The sequence below is a fragment of the Galeopterus variegatus genome, unplaced genomic scaffold (genome assembly GCF_000696425.1).
Source record: "Galeopterus variegatus unplaced genomic scaffold, G_variegatus-3.0.2 Scaffold96, whole genome shotgun sequence".
Classification (NCBI taxonomy): Eukaryota; Metazoa; Chordata; class Mammalia; order Dermoptera; family Cynocephalidae; genus Galeopterus; species Galeopterus variegatus.
Window position 1 is genome coordinate 403392 of NW_007726207.1, and position 21266 is coordinate 424657.

At 33.9% G+C, this 21266-nt stretch overlaps 1 protein-coding gene across 1 annotated transcript in view; it reads left to right on the forward strand.

The window, feature by feature from the left end:
* The window catches only part of MAN1A1 (mannosidase, alpha, class 1A, member 1), a 165870-nt gene that overhangs the window by 62364 nt on the left and 82240 nt on the right, over nt 1-21266 (forward strand). Inside the window, exon 6 of the mRNA XM_008583287.1 lies at nt 2830-2910. Coding sequence (XP_008581509.1) covers nt 2830-2910 — 81 coding nt within the window. The remainder of the gene's footprint in view (nt 1-2829; nt 2911-21266) is intronic.

Here is a 21266-nt window from a genome sequence, read left to right on the forward strand (position 1 = left end):
CCTAGAGTATTGAAAGACCTCTCAAATCAAGCTTTCTAAATCATTTAAATTTAACTTTGAAAAACAGAAAAAGGAGGTAGAAAGAATTACATGTTGTAAATTGAAATGTAGTTCTGATTTTCAAAAAGAGGAAGATGGTGACTGGGCACTACTGATGGTGATATGACATTCCTGAGCAATATTTTTAAAGACAGGGACACAGCAATCACTGAAAACCTACATGGATTCACAATCAAGTCAGATCTGCTTCCTGAACAGGCTCACTAGACTATTAGATTCATGAAATTCAAAAGTCATAGCAACTGACCTTGAACATGGCATTTTGCATGGTCCTCTCTCAATATTTTATGGAAGGAACAAGATAAATAAAAATTTATATTCTGTAATACATAGCTGGATCAATAACTGGTTGAATAACTATACCCAATAGGTGATTGATGTCTAGCTGAAGATATATTTCTAGTGGTATTTGACATGACTCAGTCCTCTATCTTGCAATAATTTTTATCAGATGTCTGTATAAAAGGTCCTGATTATCCACAATTTTCATAAGAGGAAGAAAGGATGCACATGTAATGACCTCATAGCCAGAATAAGGATATAAAATCATCTTAGGCTTCAGTAGGCAGAAATGTGGGGGACTGTTCTCAGGTTGAAAAACTGAAAACCTCAAGTACAAATTGGGAGGGATATGATTCGAGGTTTTAAATTTATTAGATTTTATTATTAGACATTATTACTTTCAGCCATCAGAAATATAGTTGTGTGAACCAAACTAAATTAATGGATTCTCTTCCCTTTTCCTTATCAGTAATTTTGTAGAATATTAAAGCTTTTATCAATATATATATAATACTCATTCAGTGTGATATATCTCAAAGATAAAATATGCCTATTTGGAATGTTTTTAATCAAATTACAATAGGTGCATGTTACAAATTCTGAAATATAATTAAGCATACTCACCAAGCAGTCTTATTTTATGGTGCATTTACCTATCTTTGACCTAGTAATTTTCTCTTCTAACTTGTTTTCATAATGTTCCTTTGGCAGGAAATTTTTTGAAATATTCATTTTAACTTAAGCAATTACTTAGCTTTGTTAGATCATTATACCTTTCTAGAGAGAGCATGTGGGAATAAAATGTGTATGTATCTCCTTTTTTCCCTGGAAATGTTTTTCTACACTAAAATGTAGACTCAGTGAGTTTGAGAACCTTGTCCATCTTCATTGCTATATCTCTAGCACCTAGGACACGGCCTGGTACATAGTAGTTGCTTAATAAATGTTTGTTAAATGAAGTACTTTTGAATAACTTCATCTGCTATTTATTCACTCCATATATTATAGTTTGCTGTTAGCCCTCATGATTATCAGTGAATGATTTGATGTTAGGCAAAAGTGAGTAATTACTGAGTAGGCCCAATGAACATGAAAAGAAGCTAATTAAAGCTTGAAGTGTACCTCATATCTATTATGGATTAGCCTTGCTAAATTATCTCCTAACAGAATACAAGGCAGATGCGTTTAACAATAAAATATTGTAAAAATATTGAAAATAATTACTAATATGCCACAATTATATGATCGTTAATAAAAACACTTGGTACATTGTCGCCTGAGGTATTAGAGGAGTCAATACCAGAGCCCTAAACCAGGAATCAGAGTACTCATGGTCACATCCTGATTTTACCATTTATTCATTGTCTAACCTTCAAAAGTCACATTAACCACTATAAGTCATAGTTTCTCCATCTGTAAAATAGACATAAGAATAGTAATTAATTCATAAAGTCAATATGAGGATTAAAAGATATCATTCGTGTAAGGAGATTAGCACAGTATCTGGCTATTGTAAATAATAATAAAAGCAAGTTATTACTGATATAATTAAGAGCTGTTTCAGCAAGATATACATTGTTGTTATCATATACTTTCCACAAAGACAAAATATCTTCTCAGAGAGGTGTGACCATACCTAGCCACAGTCAGAAAGTTGGGAACCAGCCCTAGAACCTAGGTCCCCCAACTTCAAATTCTATTTGCATTCTAAGTATGCTATTTTAACATGATATGAAAAAATTGCTAGATTAATGTCGAACTATCAGCCAAAGTGTAGTCTGTATGGCCTTTAAGGAAGAAAAAGCAGGCACATGAGTAAAATAGAGAAAACAGAAAAGAAAAAATAAATGCTTTGGTCTGATCACATTTGTACAAGTAGAGAACACCAAGTATTCTATCTGCTACTGTACCGTAGAGAGGAAGGAACTTTATTTTATAAATATTTTTATAATTTTGATTTGTAAAAAATTTTTTATTGAAACATTGTACATGTTTATGGGGTATAGTGTTATATTTCAATGCATGTATACAATGTGTGATGATGTATTCAGGGTAATTAGCATATTCATCATTGCAAAACAATCATTTCTTTGTGATGTGAACATTTTATCTCCTCTCTTCTAGTTGTTTGATAACATGCAGTAAATCATTATTATAGATTCCTGGGTCAACTCTACACCAGTAGGGCTTATTTTTTCTATTTAGCTGTAATTTTGTGTTCATTAACCAGCTATAATCTTGATTTTGAGTCAAAATTATTTTTATCTGTTATATCTGTATTTTATCTTTATTTACCTGTATTTATCTATTTATCTACATATTTTGTCATTAATAGGAGGGATTTTTACCCTCTTACATATAAATCTCTCTAGGCAAGCATATAAGATTTGAACAAAATTTAAATATTTAGTGTAGTTTATCAGAATGATCATTTTGTGAGTTGTGTACTTTTATTATGTTTGAACCTCCATTATCTCATTTCCACAGAATGCCGAAATTTCTGTTTTTGAAGTGAATATACGCTTTGTTGGTGGACTACTCTCAGCCTATTATCTGTCTGGAGAAGAGGTAAGATGAAAAGTAGTATATAAATGTGAATTATAAAGTGTCTTAAAATTACATTTTTTTTTTTTTGGTAAAATATGCCTTTTTTGGTATATTTTTAGAAGGAATCCATTAAGTTCTCATATTTTGATGGATCTGTACCTTACACTGAATTTCTTATATGTACTAATTAAATGAGCAGGCTGGGAAAGTTTAACAGAACATATTTTCAGGGAGTGTTAAGTAATGGCTTTCAAAAATACTGACTTCATTATGCTATGTACGGTGTTATTACAACTACAAATCATATATGCCTATGGTCAAATCAAAGAGGTTTAGAGTAGTGGCAGGCTTGTGGATGATTTTTTGTTTTAAAAATTATTTTAAGTTAATATAATGCTAGTTTAATAAAAACATTTTAAAATGAAGAAAACGTGGCAAGTGAGATATAAAAATTATGGTATTTATGAAATTAAGGGAGTGAGTGAGATACTTAGCTACCCAGTGAAAATTCCTATAGGCCAGTATCCCTGTGTCAAGTGCTTTTGAGTTCTTCCTAGGACAGGGCCTAATTAATTATCTGATGCTTGGAGCAAAGAAGGAATTTTTAATTTAGCTGCCTTTTATTGATAGATTAAGAAAGGATTTTTGTATTGTGCTCATAGGGGGCACCAACGCTATTTTCTTGAAAGGTTTTAGACAACTTTATGAATACCATATAAATGTCCACTAAGTGTTATTGGAATGGACCTCACCTCTAATGTTGATAGCGTTAAAAGCTACATCAAGGAAAAACAGTCATGTATTTCAATTGCACATCAATCAGATTTGTTCTAGCCGTGGCACTCTGGCTGGGGGAAGAATGGATCTTACCCAGTGTAGTATTTCTGTTTTTCAGTGCTCCTTCAAACGGATTTAAGCAGAACAATAAATGTTTAATGAGAAAAGCTGCTTGACTTTGTTCCTGTCTCTCAAGTATTTTCCTAACCATATAAAACAGCCCTCACAATCTTACATTTTCTCTCTCTCTCTTTCAATTTTATTCCACTATAGTTCTTTTCAAGGTATATAGATGGCTTCTGTATCCCTCTGTATATGTCCTGTTTTAAGTGTTAAATTCTGTTCTTCATTATGAACTCTGTGACTTCCTTAGCCAAGGTGATGAGACCCTCTGATACATATGCTCTTCCTGCCTTTTCCCAGTTTTTCTAGTCCCAAATAATTTTATTTGTTCAGTTTGGTTTAAGGTGTTGTAAACATCTAGCCAAGGAATCTATATTTTGTAAAAGTTATGCTTAAAATTAACTAATATCGTTTTAAGTAACAAGTCTCTGCTTTTAGAATACTTGTCTTGGAGTATTAAGTGCCTGGATGTTCTCATGTTTTTGACATGGCGTACTAAGATGACCTTCGTTTTAACTTTCTCCATAATTTATGTGGAGGTGAGACAATTTGGAGGAAATAAGGGCTGTATCTTTCTGTGTCTGGGCTCAATGGAGATAAAAGAGCATACAAAGAGAAATAAATATGTATTCCTTCTAAAGCATTGTGTTTAATTAGGATAGTTTTTCACTCACAACTACGTGTCAAGTATGTGTATATACTCCTATATGTTTCTACATATGTGTATACTTAGCAATAACAATTTATATAATTATGTAGATATAATAACCACATATATTATAGTTTGCCTATAGGTAAAATAATTTGCCCAAGACTTTATAAGGGTATATTTTTATTCTATATTTAGCCAACTGTAGTAAATTATGGAATACGAAGAACACCTCTATTGCAAATAATTGTTCTTTTAGTATATTTGCTTTGTCCTTATCACTGTGCAATCATTGTTTTTTTATATTTAGATTTTCTGCATTTATATTTTTATGATAAAAATTTATTTAAGGTATTTTTTCTTAGATGCTTTTCTGTGTTTCTATAGAATACATTTTAATTTTAATTTATAAAGATTGTTCATAGCATGTTTTTTTCTTGACAGTTCCCTAAATGTTGGACGATGGGGTTCAGTATTCCTTTATTTTGAATAACGTAGTTATAATCAGTCAATAACTACTAGTATTTAGTCTCTGAAGTGGAGTTGCAAGGTGAGAAGTTACTAGTACTAGATTGTTTTAACATGATTTCTTGCCCCTTTTCTTTCAGTTACCTCATCACTGATAATTGCCTTTCATGTGACGAATGCATTCAGGGGAATTGGCTATCAGGAATGTAATCTGGAAAAATTGCTAACCCAAGTCTATGCTTGAGCTATTTGTCTCCATATCAAAATGAAAAAATGAGCATTCATTTAATAGAAAGAATACCAACATGGCCAAATTATGAATAAGTTCTGATAGTTGATAAAGTTCTATACCATACATTATTATATAGATCAAATAATTTACTGAGGTAGTTTAGGAAAATTTGTCTTCCTAAATTATCTCATACAGGGGCTACTAAACCACCGTAATTTAACATTCTGATTTCATCACTGAGGCTCAGTAGTATTTTAAGAATAAATCACCATTAAAAGTATATAGGCCCACATTGATATAAGCTCAAAATTCTTAAATTTATATTGGAAAAAGCCAGAGGGAAGTACCACTGAATTGTGTTACATGTTTTAGAAACACTGAGCAATTACCAAGAATGCCAATGTAACTGAAAGAAAAAATAGCAACATCAAATACATGTAGTAAACTTCGATTTCAAAAACTTGAAATGTCCTAGTTCAATTAGAATATTTTTTACTACCATTAAAAAAAGTCAAACCTTCACATTTTCACTCTATGTGAGGATACTTTGAAAAGTTCATGGAAAAATAGAATTAAAAGATAATACGAATCTTTCCATGAACTTTTTGAAATATGCTCAGATATGAAATTCAAACAACCACAAGAATTATAAACAGAATGGAGATAAGATGAATACTAAATAGAAATGATTAGTATTAAAAATAAATTTAAAGATAGCGTTGCTCTGTAATAAGCTCAAAGGGGACTGAAAATTCTCACTGGAGACAGTAAATATAGCAGCATCTAGAATATCATTACCCAAAATGTGTTCTACAGGCCACTAGTTTCTTTTGATATGGTAGGATAAATCCAAACTTATTTTTAGTACATTTTTAAGTTTGAATGAAGCTATATCCTATATTCTTCTTTGGAAATTCACAATGCACCAAAAAAGAAACTAATTTAATTTTATATCCTTCTGTTTTCCTCACTTACTTAACTATAGCCCCCCCCCCCTTTTTTTTTCATGTTACATCTGCCAACAGTGAGTTACAATTATTGTAGCCCAGAACAATTTTTGGGTAATGCCACTACAGAATAAGAATAAACAAAGGAAAAATGATATTGAAAATTGACAAATGCAAAACAAAAATGAGTAAATAAACTTAAGACATTGCAAGAGAAGATGATACGTGTGGAAAAGAGCATGTATAAATATGTGGTGTAATATTATTTGTTTACAACAGAAACTAATAGCTATACTGAGCAGAAAGTGACTTTAATAGGACATAGTGATGTCACCGAATCAGAAAGAAGGGTGGAGAACAACTCGGAGCAAAAAGTCTCAAATTGCCATCTATGGCAACTGTAGCTCAACTATCACCCTAGGACATCCTAGAATTTGAAAACATGGACTGTTTCTTCTACCCTTGTCTTACTCTACTCAAGACACAGAGTTCCTGGAGAATGAGGCTAGTTGGCAGAGGATATGATAGAAGTCTTCTGCAATATTTGAATCCCATGAGGACTGAGTTATAGGGAAGTATAGAAAATTTCTGAACAGAAATTTGAGGCCCCGTTAGAAGGGTGGGGAGAGTAGATGTTTGGGAACCAAAAATAAGATTTAGTTCACTATAGTGAATGGCAGAGGAAATAGACAAGCTGTATGGAAACTGATAATTTAATAGAATACCTGAAAAAAACTATACTTGATTTGAAAAACTGTTTTATTCTGTACATTAAGAGACCACATTTAGAACTACCAGAGTATTTAATCCTCAAAGGAAATATTCTGCTAGCACATTTTACGTTTGTGACTAGAAAAACAAAAGCCAAAATAATTAAAGAACTAGCTTTTGATGAAAAAAGGTAAGGAGTACATCTGATCCAAGACTGTGGAAAAACATAGAATGGATTCTTATGTCAGATCAGTTTATTCTGCCAAGATATCCTTTTATTTTGAAGGCAGCAAAAGGATTTTCTCCTGGATTCCCCCAAAATGTATCCAGTGCTCCAGACACCAGTACAAAAAGTTGCTGAAGGAGACTTAACTGAATAAGTAGGTAACACTAACACCACTGAATTTTAAGACTATAATGGGAGGAAGTTGAAGGGGGGGTGGGACTGTGGAGTGGGGAGAGGAGAGAGAAGATTGAGAATGTGAGTTTAGTGCTGGAAAGATTTCTTTTTTGTAAGATCCAAACATTTGGGGTTTGGGGGGGGGTTAGAAATGAATTTTGTAGTTAGTTTAGTGCTGCATAATCATAAAAATGTTTAGATAGCCCCTAAAAAATTAAGATGTATTGATGTGGTCACCTTTCAAATTCACACAATACACTAGAGAGAGTCATCTCTCAGACTGCCTTTTTTGCCTCATCCTGCAGAAAAATTAAAATGACTTGCAGAAAATGTGCATGATGTAAACAGGGTTCTGGAAAAACAGAATAAAGTCAAGGCATATTAAAGTTGCAGATAAGATTAGCATATAACAATGCATTCTGCCAGGTTGTAAATCAACTTGGCTTTGAACAGAAATGTGTCTTCAGGTTTCCTAGTGACCAGAGCAAAGAAGGGGTGACAATTAACAGCAATTTGATTTTCCTGTTTTGATCAACACTAAAAATTTGATAACATAAAATATCCCACATATCTATATGTTAATGCTAAATGCTAAATTTGTCTATATGCTAAATTTTCCATAAAACAACTATCTGGTATAAACAAGAAAAATCCAACAATACATTTGGATCCACCAGAAATACATTTGCACCCTCCCAAATCCTGCCTAAATTGTAAAAATTGCTCTCATATTTATCCTGTTCTCTCAAATATGTGGAAGGTATTTTAATTATGATCTCTAACAAAGTAGATTTAAATCCAGAAAGCAGAGATAACAACAAAAAGTATAATTGCAAAAAAAAAAATTGAAAAAAAAAGATCACAGTACTGTAAGATCAAAATATAGTATATTAATTCTGTACAATGAAGAAATAACAGATTTATGCAACAGTTAAAAAAAAGAGGATTGAATAGTGGTATGATGAAATTTTAAAAATTAGGTAATCAGCTTTTTTACACTATTTATCATGTGCTACGATGAGAATTTTTTAGTAAAATATATATATCATGCTGCCAAAGTAAAACATTAGAAATATACACGTTTAAAATGCTAAAACTGCATGAAAATTTGAAAATAATCTCTTAAATAACAATTAGGTCAGTGAATGTATACTATGAAAATTAGAATACTTAACAGACAACTAAAATATAAGTACCACATTAAATTTTGTGGAGAGCAGCCAAATTTATACTTAGAGAAATACATAGCTCTAAAGTTCTGTATTAAGAAAAATAAATATATGGTTAACTAAATCTACGTTTCATTAATTTAGGGAAAAAAAACAGGGAAAAAAAGATGATAAAAATAAGAACAGATTATAAAGTGAAACAATTTTGAGCTGTTGTTATAAAGCTTTTTCTTCCTTCCTCTCATCAACACCCTTATTGAGATAATCTTCTGGGAAAGGCCTTGATTACAGTAAGAACCATATTATTCATCTATTGACAGAAAGGTTTGATGAGGTTGAATGTGAGTAGCCCCCTTAGCAGGAAGGCTGTCACAGGTGTGTGTTTATAAAGGGTCCCCACCTGGGAAAAGCAGCACGTTAAAACGATAGTGGTCAGATTGAGCAGTGATTCGGATAAAGTAGTGAGAGATGTTCCCTAGGACACAGTCATAATTTGGGAGAAGTCATGTATCTCTTCAACAGATATTGGTTGAGTACCAACTATGTGTCAGACACTGCCCTTGGCTTTGAGATTTTCCTGAGAATAAAATAGCCCCAAATTCCTGGCCTCGTGAAGTTTATATTTTATTATTATTATTTATTTATTTTTTTTGTCTTTTTCCGTGTCCGGCAATGGATCGCAACCCTCAGTGTTGCCCCCGTACCGGACCGGGGACCGGCAACGGGATCGCAACCCTCGGTGTTGCTCCCGCGCCTCGCTCAGCCAGTGAGCGGGAACCGGTCTGTATGTGGGATCCGAACCCTCGGGCGGGAGCACCGCCACGCTTCCCAAGCGGCGCACTATCCAGTGCGCCACCGGGCCGGCCCTGAAGTTTATATTTTACTGAGGAAACATAACTGTCATAAACCACACCTGGAAAACTTGAACAGACCTGTAAGAAAAAAAAAGTTTATGTTCTGGTTGGTTTGTTTTGTTTTTGGTGTGGCAGGATGATAAACAGGCAGAAAACTGACTTCGTGATATCTGTCTGAACTGACCTTCGTACTTCCAGCACCTTCCCTCTTTAGTCAGTCCCCCACTTGGTCACTAAAGAAAGGTGTCATTGTGCCACACAGTCTTCTAGCAAACCTCCACTGGCCCATGTGGCCTTAAAAGTTGAGTCTTTTTGATGTGGCTTACAAAGCATTTATAATGTAGACTCAGCCTACCTTTTCTGCATTCATTCATTGCCCTCCTCACACACCCCTTCTGTAACTAAAAGGGCTTTTCCCCCCCAAAATTCCCCAAGCACATCTGTGTGCTTTTTATATGCACATTTCCTCTACCTGGAATGGCTTTCATCCTGCTGCTTCCACCTCCCCCAACTAGATATCCCCCCTCTATAAGGCCGTCCCTGGCTGTACTGCAATGCCCCCCTCTCCCTCCTCCTCCTGCAAGAGAGAGTCAGGCACTTCCTTTCCTGAGTTTTCTGCATGTGCTGCCATTACAGCTCATTGTTTATGGGCCTGTGAGTTTCCTTACCCCCTCATTCCCTTTTCCCCAGTAAAATTTGTACAACTCAAAAATAAGGGTTAAGTTTCCACCATTTTTATATCCCCTTGCTGAGCACCGTATGCCTGGCACTAGAAAACGTTTTGTAACATTTGTTGACTAAACTTCATTAGGTTTTCTGTGACGTTTGCCTTTTAAAACCCCAATAGAAAATTCTTCCAATGACGTTTCAATTAAAATCTGTACATTGATAACATAAATAAGCAATTGGCCTTTCACTAAAATCTGTACATTGGTAACATAAATAACCAATTGGCCTGGAAGGCTTGGGGTATGGAATGGTAGGGAGAGAATGTAGTAAGGTGATTGAAAGTATGTATGATCTCTAACCCCTGGTAAAAGCCCCTGTGACTGCATCCCACTCCCCAGCCTAACCCCCCCTCCCCAGCAGAACATCTTCCTTTTTATCTGTTCTATACTTGCTGGTTCTCTGAAAGAGAAAGAGTTTGAAAACCAGTGAGCTAGAGACTATATCTAAATTAAAATAGTTGCTAAATATGTATATTATTTATTGTAGACTTTTTAAATAGAATTGACATTGTTAGAACATTTTCCGAAATTATAAACCTAAGAGGAAATTATAAAAAGTAAATGTGAAAGGTATTCTACAAAGTGTATTTTCTTTAATGTGAGGAAACTATCCAGCTAAAACTTTCTAAACCATTTAGTGACACATTATGTTAGTTTCCTGGAAATAAAAAATTTTAATCATATTTATTAAATGGTATTAATTGTTTCTTTATGTCATTTTCTACTAATGTCTGTGGTCCTATGACTTCTTAGATGTTCAGATTAATCTTTGCATACGTTTTAAATATTTGGTTACTATTTGCTTCAGAATTGTAATTACCATCTGGTAAGTTAATTAGCAGATGCTTATGGAATACCTGCTTTGAGGAACTGCACTTGGTGCTGCAGAAACAACAATGAATAAGAGAAACACAGTCTCCAATGACAAATATTTGTCCGAATATTAATTTCATACAACCCTATAAAGTAGGAGTAAGTGTTGTTTTTATCATCATTTTATGGGGAAAGAAACAGACTCAAAGAGTTAAGTAACTTGCCCAAGGACATGCAAAGTAGCAAAGCTAGGCTTCAAACTTGGGCAGTCTGGCTCCAAGATGCTGAGTAGCAGCTAGACTTTAGGGATCTGAAGCACAGAAGACAGATGTCAGCTATAGGCCTGAATTCATGGGTCATCAACAACTAAATGATAATTGGAGGAATAGACGGGAATGTGGTTGCCTAGGGCATTATAGACTGAGAAAAACGGGTCCTAACATTTAAGCATTGGTGAGAAGGAGGATCTACAAAAGCAGACTGAGGAGTGATGGTCTGAGAAATAGGAGGAAAACCAGAGAATGTGATATCACAGAAGCCAAGAGGAAGTAGTATTTTGAAAAATGAAGTATTCAGTTGTGTCAAATGCTTCTTCTAGGACAAGTTGTGTAAGGACTGATAAGTATCTTTAGGATATAACAATGTGGAGGTCATACAGGACTTTACTGAGAGTACTCTTTTTAGAGTAATAGGATAGAATCCAAATTGTTTTTGATTGAAGAGGGGAAGGTGGTGAAGAAATGATTAGTTCAGAGTCTTTAAGCAGGTGGGGAAGGGTGGCATTCAGAAAACAGATGGCCTGGGGAAGGTTCCTTCTTCCATTGCAGTATGAAAAAATGGAGGAGCAGATAAGCACACATGTCAGTAAGTTGGTTGCAAAGATACAAGATAATTACCATCTGTTGGCCCCTGTTAACTGTATGAGGAAGTACAAGACAAGGATATCTCCTGAGACTCAGGGAGAGGGCAAACGTTTACAATGAGTGTGTATAATTTAAAATTGTTCTTTTATAGAGGGTTGACTAGAGAAACATGGTAGAGTTTCTAGACAGTGTGTAGGTTGGTGACGATGAATTCGTGGCCTCAGTCTTCCCAGGTGTATGATATTTCTTTCTTTAGCAGTGCTCAACAGTTCAGATATAAACATGGAGAAGAAAGTAGTTAGTTGGTTCTAGTTGAGTTTTGGTAACAAGGTGACACAGAGAAAAAAAGGCATAGATTTAAGGTATTGGCAAAATTTATTGAAATTATAGACCATGAAGTCCAAGATGAGTATAAGATAGAAGTGGAAAAAAGTAGGTAAGTAGTGATGAGAGAGAAAATGGACTGATTAAATTGCCTGAAGTTTAGATGAAGTAGAATAGGAGTAGTTTAGCAGTAATTTAGCAGGTGACTGGAAGTTAAGGCTATGTGGTGGGATATATAAGTTATAAGAGATTTAAAAAATGGGATAGTTTTGAGTGATGTCATAATCCAGGATAGCATCATGGGACTAAGTGGTGGAGGGGGAATTTTGCCAGAGTCTATCTGCATGGCTGACTGTGTAATGTATTTTAACTGAGAAAATATACTGTGTAAAAATCTATATAAAAATTTGTCTTTAAAAAAATCTACCAAGCATCAGCAAACTTTTTAAACTTGCTAAGACATAAACACTGTTTATATAAAATCATAGATATGTATTAAAATATATATGCTCTGCTTAAACAAAAAGAGAAAAATATTAACACAGAATGAAATTTAAATATGTGGTTGTTGGATAAACATTCACACTCTAGAGACTTAAGAAGTTAATACAGATGATTGGAGTTGGCAGTAGAAGTGTAAACAAAATGCATATGAGCTAATTAGTTGGATTTAATGCAGCTATACCTATGCAGAGCTATTTCTTTTAAACTGTAAAACTAGTAGACTTTTATCTACATGGATAAGTGTAGTAAATTTGGTCATAGTGATGTGAATTTGTTTGGGATTTCTTTTAGAAATTAAATTTTACCTAATGTATGAAACTATCTTTGGATTTACAAAAATTCGCTTTGGTTAAAATTTTTATCATTTGGGAATTTGGTACCTTCTAAAGTAATTCCTCTAAAGATTTCATTTACAAAAGCTTTCTTGTGTCATCATTTTATGACATAGATTTATGATTTATGTACTTTTGTAATTTTTTTCTTTAAAACATTTTAGAAAATTGTTCATTGACAAATCTTAAACATTTAGTAACTGAGTTAAACAGAGTTAAACATTTTAGTAACTGAGTCCATTTCCGCTTTGTTATGAAGTGTCTGCTAATATATTTGAGCATGCCACAATTAATTTGCATTTGAAAGTGAACAGTTCCAGTCTTATAATTTAGCTGAAAATTCATTTATATTTATATTAAAATAAACATAAGCCTTAAGGGCAATGTTGTTTTTAACTTGACAATTGATCTTTATTTTAATTTGAAGTTTCCAGTTCCTCAAATGCAGTACAAATAGAAGAAAATGAGGAAATCCAGATAGAACAGAAGAATTTTTTCACAGTTCTTTATCCTAAACATTTTTGTTTGTTTTTCACTTTTGCTGTTAGAAGACTAGGGTTAGAAAAGATAAGCGGAAGAGATTGTCAGCTTGTTTTTAATAAGTACCATTTAGGTTGATATCTTCACTTTTTTATTCACATTTTAACAGTTTTTTTTTTAAGTTCTTGATATAATAATGGCCATAATTGCTCTAATTTGTAAACACTGCTAACTTCTGTGTTTCAGTTCTTAGGTCTAACTTGTTATTACGATTATTAAATAGTGACTTCTTTAGCTTTCTCTCATGCACTTCCTGTAGTCCCATAGAAAGTACACTGTATTATTCAGTGTAGGCTTAACTGTTAATTTAAATAACAATTCCACCATTTATGTTGTTTCTGCTATCTAATGTTTTATAACTAGACTTAGAATAATATCAACCCAGAGTTTAACACTGAAGAATTCATTATAGTGGACTTTTCTCTATCATCTGGTCAGGCTTTCAATTATTAACATGTTTAGTCCCTCATGATTCACTTTGTTATTCAGCAAATATGTGTTGAGCATTTATTAGGTTCCAGGCTGTGTTCTAGTCTCTGGGAGATTCAGCAATGAACAAATTAGAAAAAGTCCCTGCTTTCATGATATCTACATGCTAGTGGGGTAAAATGTTAACTAAGGATAATTTTTCAGATAGCAATAAGTGCTGTGAAGAAAGTACAATTCAGTCGTGTGATAAAGAGAGATGGAGGCTGGGGTGGGAGATGATGGGGACAACTTTAGGTCAAAAAGGAGCCACAGTATGAATGACATGAAGGAACTAGCTGTTGAAGATTTGGAGAAAATGACATTCTAAACAGTGGAACCCAAGAGTTCTGAGTTTATGGTTGATTTCTCCCTTTGGGATGAAGAAGAGGAGGAGGACAGTGGGGGAGATGATAATGGTGGTAATGAGACCATTTTTTGAGGGTTTATTGTATGCCAAGTGTATAGTATCAGTACTAGGGAAATGACACAATCTTCATATTGTAGATACACTGAAGTTCTGAGAAGCTAATTTCTTAGCCACTAACAACGTGACAGAAGTGGGATTAGACTCTGCCGTCTGCTCCAAAACCTGTGACCCTGCCCACATATTATCCCCCAAACCAGCGGTTACTAGGGTTAGTAACACAACTTTTTTCTTTCCTGTTTACTTCCTCATCAGTTCAACATCTAAACCTCATAAAATGAGCTAGTGAGAATCTTCAAATCTCAGCAACAAAGAATAATTAAGTCATGAAAATAAATCATGAGAACACTCACAGCACTTGTGAGTCAGTCACAGATTTTTACTTAGGTTGTATTTGAAATTATTTATTCATTGCACTTGTCTTTTTCAAAACACAGAGCTCTCCTTGAGTTTTTCCAAATAGTCTGTTATGCTGCAAACAATCTCATTTTCCTTTTCCATGTTTTTATTCCCCATTCCCTTCCCCTCTTCATCTGTAGGATGAAATGCTTTTCATTGTCCTTTTAGTACGCGTAGCAAAAACCTTGCTATGTATGTAAAACACCCGTATGATTTCAGCTTTAATCCCTCTTTTTATTCTGATTTAGTGTCAGGTACAGTTCAGAATGTTGATAAAATTTATAACTACATTTTGGTGTGACATTGTGACAAGGTATGAATTAAACTTTTTCTTTATAAGTCATGTATATTGAGGATGAGAGTAATTGAGAGCACTGAATGAGGCAGATGTACACAATTTAGAAAAAATATTATTTTCTATTTTTGAATCATATTTTCTGATAAAGTAATATTAAGGGAAAAGGTAGTACCTTGTTATTTCAAATGAAGCTAAAATAAAATATTTCAGCTTTATAAAGAAACATAAATTGTGGAGGTTTACCATTACAATTGGTATGCTTTTATGTAATTAGAGAATTCCAAAAAGCATTTATAAATAGCTCATTAATCTACCATATGTTGACAGCACTTTAATAAATTTCTCCAGACTGTGAATAAAAATTTGGAGTCCGGTTGCCTATTTGCTTTTTACATTTTATTCACTTAGAAAACGCAAAGAAGGAAAGCCCAGATTTATTGTCATATGTCATAAAGTTAACTGCAAAAAAAATGATTAAAATTTCTAATCATAGTCATTGAAGATTTGCATTGAAGCAACATTTTATAGTATGTTTTCCTTTAAATCTTAATTGTTCTCAAAGGAGAAGTCTCAAAACCAGTGCCCCTTAGGTTAAACTAAGGTCAGATCCAATAACCCAGCATCCACCAGGAGTTTTTCATAGGAGTCCATCTATTACAGTCCAGCTGTAATATTAGGAGGTCTCCTCAAATAATAGAGTTTAATTAGTTCTCAGACAAATGGGCAGTTCCCACACTGTCAAGTATTGCCGATCCATTTTCACTACTACCTGGTGTTGCCCTTCCCATGGAATTTACTTATCCATTCAGCGCTTTCCCCCCCAGGTCCAGACAGATGCAGAATCATCTTGCACCCACTTTATAAATACTCAGAGTAAAATACCAACACTTGGACTTCTCTCTCCCGCGCCTTTTTTCCTCTCAAATTAACATGACTGAAAACCATGTTAATACCCAGTTTGGTGAGAGTAGTGCTGAAATTCACTCTCAAACATTGCTGATGGGGATATAACTTGATACAATTATCCTGAAAAATTAAGTACTGTGTTATGAGAAAATCTTTAATAAAGGTATTTATTTAGTTCCAGTTATTCTACATTGGGGAGTATATAACCACAGGAAATAATCCAAAATATAATCATATTATGCCTAAAGAAATTAATGGAAATATTCTATACATTTAGTAAATGAGAGACATTTCAAATATTCAACAGTAAAGGAATGGTAAAGTAGATTATGGAATGCTCACATAATGGAATATTGTGCAACCATTAAAATTTATGCTTGTTATTCAATGGCATGGGCAAATATTGATATAATAAATAAGCAGGATACAAAATTTCATGCACAGTATGATTTCAGCTGTGGAAAACATAGAGAAAAATGCATAGGGAGCTATTCCTAAATATAAGTATTTGCTTCTGATTGATACATGATCTTTCCTTCTGCTTCTTTGTTTTTCTGTACTTAGCAGAATTTCTGGGAGCTTGAAGTATTCTTCCGATCAGAAAAATATTAAAGGACTTGGAAAAAATTATTATTACTAAACTTTTGTCCCTAGTCTTACTCAGGATTCAGTTCTATCTTCTCTTAAGATTTAAATTTTTTAAACTTTTCTTACCAAAATCCAGCCCGTAAAGTCTTGAAAGTCACCTTTTTCCCTTTCTGACATCTGTTTCATAAAGAAAATGACTTTACTTAATGATAATTGAATTTCCTTCTTTATAGTCAATTTATAGATTTCCATTTCAGAAAGTTGTTTATATACAACAACATCCATTAGCTGTTAATATTATTCTCAGTTTACATGGAAATGAAGGTGACACAAAGCTTAAGTAAACAGATTGGTCATAAATCCTTGCACATTCTCAGATCCAACTACTTAGTCTTTATATTATCTAAAGCAGTTTAAAAAGACAAAGGCTGCTTGTAGTAACAAAATTGCTCTGTTGTGTGCACACACACATACACATACACTTATAAACAAAGCAATCCAAAATGTGATACAAAATAGTACGTATTTTGAATTCTAAAAAAAAGAAAAAAAAAAGAAAAACCACTTTGGGCATTTGTAATCTCTTTGTATTTTCCTTAATCAACCATTTAAAAGTGAAAAGAGTAGAATTACTTTTGATCAGAGTATATAGACACCAATAATAATTAAAGTTTATGTTTGTTGCTAGCATTGAAGGACATTTGAGGCTACTGAGGCACCTGGCACCATCAGTGACTTTGTCTTTCCCTACAGGATCTAATTGAAAGAAGGTGTTAGGGAAGACATAGCAGAGAGCCTTTTTCCTGTTGTTACAAGCAGTAAATGTCCCTTAAGAAACTTCAGAAAGAATGCATGCTTGCTTGAGGAAGAAGAGATTAAGAGAAAAGCTGTTCAGTAGTGAGCCAGGGGAAAAAAAGAAAACCTGGCCTGAGAGATAAAGGAGGTGATTATAAAAGGGAAAGACACAGTCTGCCAGAAACTTGTGAGGCTTCACAAATCAGAATCTAGACTTGCTTTACGATGGAAACCCAAGGTAATCAGAGACTGGTTTTTTGTTTGTTTGTTTGTTTTTTAATTTGTAATACTTTATTTTTTAAAATCCAAAGCACAAATGTATGGCTCTAAGACTACATGATATGAATTGATAGAACTTGTTTATACGGCTGCACAGGTATTGATATTTTCCGTATTTTTGAAATATTTTTTTAAAAAATGTTTTGGGGTATCTATAGATGTGATAAAAAGCCAGTGATGTTTTCTTCTGCTTTACTCCCTCCTCATGCTAAGACCGTGCTTCTCCTTCCGGTTATGGGATATTAACCTACTTGTCTGAGAGCCTGGAATAGACGTAGACTTTTACATAATGATTTGAGTCCCTCACTGCTTATAATTGTATTTCTAAGGAAAATTGTCAGATTTTGAGCCTGTAGGTAGACCATTTGTTAATAGGGCACAGCTTGCAGTAGTCATTGTGTTGGAGACATCCACCTAATGAACCTGAGAAGTAGCTCTTCTGGAGTGGAAAGAACTTTGCCCTTAGACCCTGCTTTTGGTTACTGACTCACTGTATTACCTAAAGCAAACCCTCTTACCACATTAATTTTTTTCATTGATTGAAAATAATAGAATATGAAATAAACGTTTTTTAAGCATCCCTTTAAACCCAGGTTTTTAGAACTATGACACACTGATTTTTAAGTTTACAGAATGTTATAAATTGGGGGAAGGGTGCAGTGGGAGAAATTTCATTTCTATAACTCAGGACTTCCATTTTTGGTTATAAACTCAATGACTCCTCCTGGTGAAATGTAGCTGTATTTCTTTCTGTACAATGCATAGGTAGTCCAGATATGCAAATGCCTGGGAATGAAAAAGAAGTAGAAGAGTTGGGCATCTTTTTGCCCTGGAAAAATCTTTTATTCTATGAAAGAGAAGTGGCTGGTTGATAGTCAAAAGGAGATGCTAAAAAGTAGAGAAGCACTTTAAGGACAACAATAAACTCCTGTAGACACAGAAACAATTACGAGCATGCACTGATTCTTTACTTATGGAATAGCCCCATTCTTAACTCCTTTCTTACGCAAATTTGAATGCAGATTGCATTCCATTATAAACAGATCTCCCATTTTAATGACAACTCAAGGGGAATTCTGGCAGCTATGGTGAGAATGAGAAGCAAGGATTTTATGCCCAACGAAACTGACTTTCAAGTGCAAAGGACATAGGCAAACTATTATCAGCATGCAAGAACTCAGGGAACATTGTTTCCAGGAGCTTTTCCTATTGATTTTCCTAGAGAACAAGCTTCATACAACCAAAAAGACCACATATTGTATGATGTCCCAAACAGGCACATCCAGAAACAGGAAGTAGATTAGTGGTTATCTAGGACTGGAGGGCTTGAGGGGAAATGGTGACTAATGGTGAAATAGTGACTGCTAATGGGCACAGTGTTTTTTTTCTTGGGTGATAATGTTCTAAGACTGACTGTGGGGAATCAATTTATTATAAGTATAAAGAAGTGTATACTGAGCCACTGAAGTGTACACTTTAAATGGGTGAATTGTATGGTAAAGATGTTAATAGTTCTGAACATTAATTGAAATATTTAATTGAAAATACTAGTATGAATATATGAGATATTTTATTTTTAAAATATACAAATATTCATATGTGTTTGTGTCCCCAGAAAAGGCCTGGAGACAATGATGAAACCAGTAACTATGAGCCTCCTTGACATGCAGATTGTGATATTGAATTCCTATGTTCCATTAACCAGGCTTCTTGGAGAAATGACTGAAATTGGAAAAATACAAGATTAGTCTGAAATGTCTCATCAAACCAGATAACAAGCTAACCAAAGACTACTAGAGCAATGGATTCAGGAGCCAACTTGAAGAGGCTTTCACTGGCCAAAGATGAGGATTTTGAGTTTCAGTAAAAATAAGATGTGACAGATTAAAACCCATTAAGTACAAGTATGTTTAAATTGATAACTTCATAATATTATAAAGCAAAAATAACTGGTCACCTTCAAAGAATAAAAACTGGCAAATAAAGGAAAAGAATCAGGCATTTATCTGGCCTCTCCTTCATGAACTATGTCACTGGTAACCAAAAAGTAGATAAGCAAGTGTCTGTTGATAAAATTATTTCTTCATGCAAATGAAAGTAAAATGATAAAAGTAAAAAAACACCCATTTTTACAACTCCTGATGACTTAGTGGATGTAGGCCGTGATCTTCAACAGCTGCCAATTTCTCAAAAGGAAGACCACGTAAGTGCCTCCTGATAAAACATCACCTATTGTCTTGACAAAGGGATGTCTCTGGATCCAGCGTCCAATCTGTCAGAAATACAGAGAGAAGAATGTGTCAAACTCCACTATGCATGAGCAATTAGGAAAGCATGGAGTGTGTCTCCACAGTTCAAGTGACCCAAGGTTGTCCATATAAATTACAAGGAATGAAAGAAAAAGACAGGGAGCCTCTAATTTAAAAGAGGCTTAAAAGTTGTATGGGTTTTTTAAAACCATTTTCTTTTACATGTTTTAATTTTTATTTTTATTGAAGTGTAATTGACTATACATATTTGTGAAGTACAAAGTTGACTATCAATAGTTGTGTACATTATGTGATGGTCAAATCAGGATAGTTAGCTTATTTGTCATTAAAATACGTAGTTGTTCTTTGTGTCCATGAACCAATTTCTCATTAACCCCCGTCCCCCTTTCCACTTCTAGTAACCACAGTTCTGTTCTCTCCTTCTAAAAGTTCAGTGTATTACTGTGATTGTTATTTCTTTCCCTCTCTTTCTTTATTATTTTTTTATTTAATAAATAAATAAAGTTGTAGTTTTTAAAAATGATCATGACAATAATATCTAATGGTGCAGAGTTGGTTGATGAAACCATAAAGAAATATAAGACAATAAATGCCAGGATGTGGTGACTTTTGGAGAGAGGGAAGGAATTCTGATTTGGCCAGGGCATACAGGGCTTTTAGTGGCTGGCAAAGTTGGTTTCTCTATGTGGATGGTGGTTACTTGGATATATGTCTTATGATATTATACTAGGCTGTACATTTTGTGTGTGTTGGGGGTGGGAGGGTTTGTATCTGTGTGTCTTTATAATTTAAATATGTTTATAAATAAATAACTTTAGAAAGATTATCTAGAAGGATAGTCAAGCTTAGTGGAATCTATTTTGGATCTTGTGATCTATTTTGGATCTCTCTCTGAAAGAATATTTAACGTATTAACTTGATGTGTATAAATTAGAGATTACATTTTAGACATAAAACAAGAATAATTCAAATATAATGTATATATAACCATTCTACGTATCATAAAGTGCTGCTGTAAACATCCACGTGCAGATTTCTGTGTGGACACAAGTTTCTAACTCAGTTGGGTAAATACCAGTGAGTGCAATTGCTGGATTGTATGGTAAGAATGTGTTTGATTTTGTAAGAAACTGCCAAACTGTCTTCCAAAGTGGCTGTACCATTTTGCATTCCCACCAGCTAGGAATGAGAGTTCCTGTTGCTTCACACCCTCACCAGTATTTGTTGTCAGTGTTCTTAGCCATTCTAATCAGTATGTATTGGTGTCTCGTTGTTTTAATTTGCGTTTTTCCTGATGACATACAATGTGGAGCATCATTTCGTATGCTTATTTGCCATCCATATATCTTCTTTGGTGAGTTGCCTTTTAAGATCTTTGTCCCATTTGTTTAATCAGGATGTTTTTTGTTGTTAAGTTTAAGGAGTTCTTTATATATTTTGGTTAAAGATTCTTTAACAGATTTACATTTTGCAAATATTTTCTCACAGTCTGTGGCTTATCTTTGCATTCTCTTGA